The following is a 1,786-nucleotide window of genomic DNA, read 5'->3' as shown; positions in this document are numbered from 1 at the left end:
AGGCAATCTGAATAGCCTTTGAGATGGCGTGCATTTTTGTGTATGGAAAAATTCAAGCTAGTGTACGTGTGTTGAAATGTCACTTATCTCTATGAAAGAAGCACAAAGGCATCCAGTTCAATACAGTAGAATAGAATAGCATACATTTAGGCGCTGTACAAAGTGGAAGTGCAGCGTCCAATTGGAATCGCTCACGTAGTACCCAAGTGGACAAAAAGAGCTGTAAATTAGGATAAGTGATTAAGAATAAAAAAAATTGCCAAATAAACGTACTTTGCCTAAAAATACTTCAAGTTTTTACGTCAATCTAGGAATACCTGGAGTAATCTCAGAAGCTATTCCTTAATACTTTCCAGAAACAATCTCTGGTAAAATCTCGGAAGTACTTCCTGGGGGAATAGAGCTCTTGAAGGAATCACAGACTGAATCTCTGGAGCGGACCTGGTGTGATGGTTAAAGCACGAGACTATAACGCCGAGGACCTGGGATCGAATCCCACCCCCGACAAACTCACAAAATGTGAACCCTTCCTTCGAAGGGAAGTAAAGCGTGGGTCCCGAGATGAACTAGCCTAGGGCTAAAAATCTCGTTAATACAGATAAAAAAAACTGAATCTGTTTAGGAATCTCGGAAGAATCTCCTGGAAGTAACCCAGAGAATCATCAAGAACTTCCTGGGAATGCCACATAAAACTCCTGGAGGAGTCGTAGAATAAATTTGTGAAGGAACCATGAAGGAATTCTTGGAGGAATCCTGGATGGAATTTCTGTGGAATCCTAGCGTGACCTCCTGGCGGGGTGACACCGTGTTCTATTGTTGGAATCTAGGTTGGAATGAGTAATCATGACGAACGAAGTGTCGAACAGTTTCCTAAACCCTGGATCGTAGTAATCGTTTTCCATGGTGACAGATAGTTTTTGAAACCATTCAATCGTAAACACCAAAATGAACCGTTTCAACCGCATCGCCGCCCTCAACAAGCAATTTGCTAATACTTCAAGATACACCCAAATTCGGGTGTTTTGCCAAAAATCATCTCCTTCCCCGTCAAAATGGCGTCTGACACCTGCCTCATCAAACTACGCCAACCACTGGCGACTGGACCGGGCATTCTCGTGGATTCTACTGGGCACCATCCCGCTTGGACTAACCTACCCGAGCAAGGCCATGGACGTGGTAATCGCCGTCTGCGTCGTTGGACATCAGCAGACGGGCCTCTCCTCGGTGGTGACCGATTACGTTAGGACGGATTTTCTACGAGGGATGGCTACCAAGACTGTCCAAGGGGCGACTATGGCGCTGTCCGCAGCCACACTTGCTGGGTTGCTGTATTTGACTTTTGCTGATATTGGAATAACGGAGACGGTTCGTAGGATTTGGGCCGTGGAACCGAAGAAGTCAGTGGTAGTGTAGATATTTGTGATTATTGGAAACAGGTTATCAGTAAATAAAATGTTTATCTCAATTTCTCTGCAGTTTGGGGTGTTATGAATTTAACAGTACATATGATAAAAGAGTGCGAACTTTACCACTTCTAGTATCTACTCTGCATTACACAATGAAACCTAACCTCGGAATATTTTGTAATAAATATAAGCAAGAAAATGTCAGCAAAGAAGAAAACGCTTGAGAAAACGTGTTTTGTCTCTACCTCCTTGAAAAAAATGTAATCAACCCATTTCTAGTAATATGTATCTCCTTGTCACAACAACGACCCTATTGTTGTTGGAATCAGACTGAAAATCAACTTTTTAACCAGCAAATTACATCTTCCGTTTTCTCCCAC

The 1,786-nt window shown here is 42.8% G+C and overlaps 1 protein-coding gene across 1 annotated transcript; it reads left to right on the top strand.

Moving 5' to 3' along the window:
- The first annotated feature begins 828 nt into the window (after positions 1-828).
- LOC115258812 (succinate dehydrogenase [ubiquinone] cytochrome b small subunit, mitochondrial-like) lies at positions 829-1,554 on the top strand. The gene has a single exon (XM_029859241.2). It carries the CDS (start codon positions 946-948, stop codon positions 1,411-1,413), a length of 468 nt encoding a protein of 155 aa, XP_029715101.1. The 5' UTR covers positions 829-945; the 3' UTR covers positions 1,414-1,554.
- The last annotated feature ends 232 nt before the right edge of the window (positions 1,555-1,786 follow it).

This window comes from Aedes albopictus, chromosome 2 (genome assembly GCF_035046485.1).
Source record: "Aedes albopictus strain Foshan chromosome 2, AalbF5, whole genome shotgun sequence".
Lineage (NCBI taxonomy): Eukaryota > Metazoa > Arthropoda > Insecta > Diptera > Culicidae > Aedes > Aedes albopictus.
Note: the sequence above shows the minus strand (reverse complement) of the source record. Positions and strands in the feature narration are given on the sequence as shown.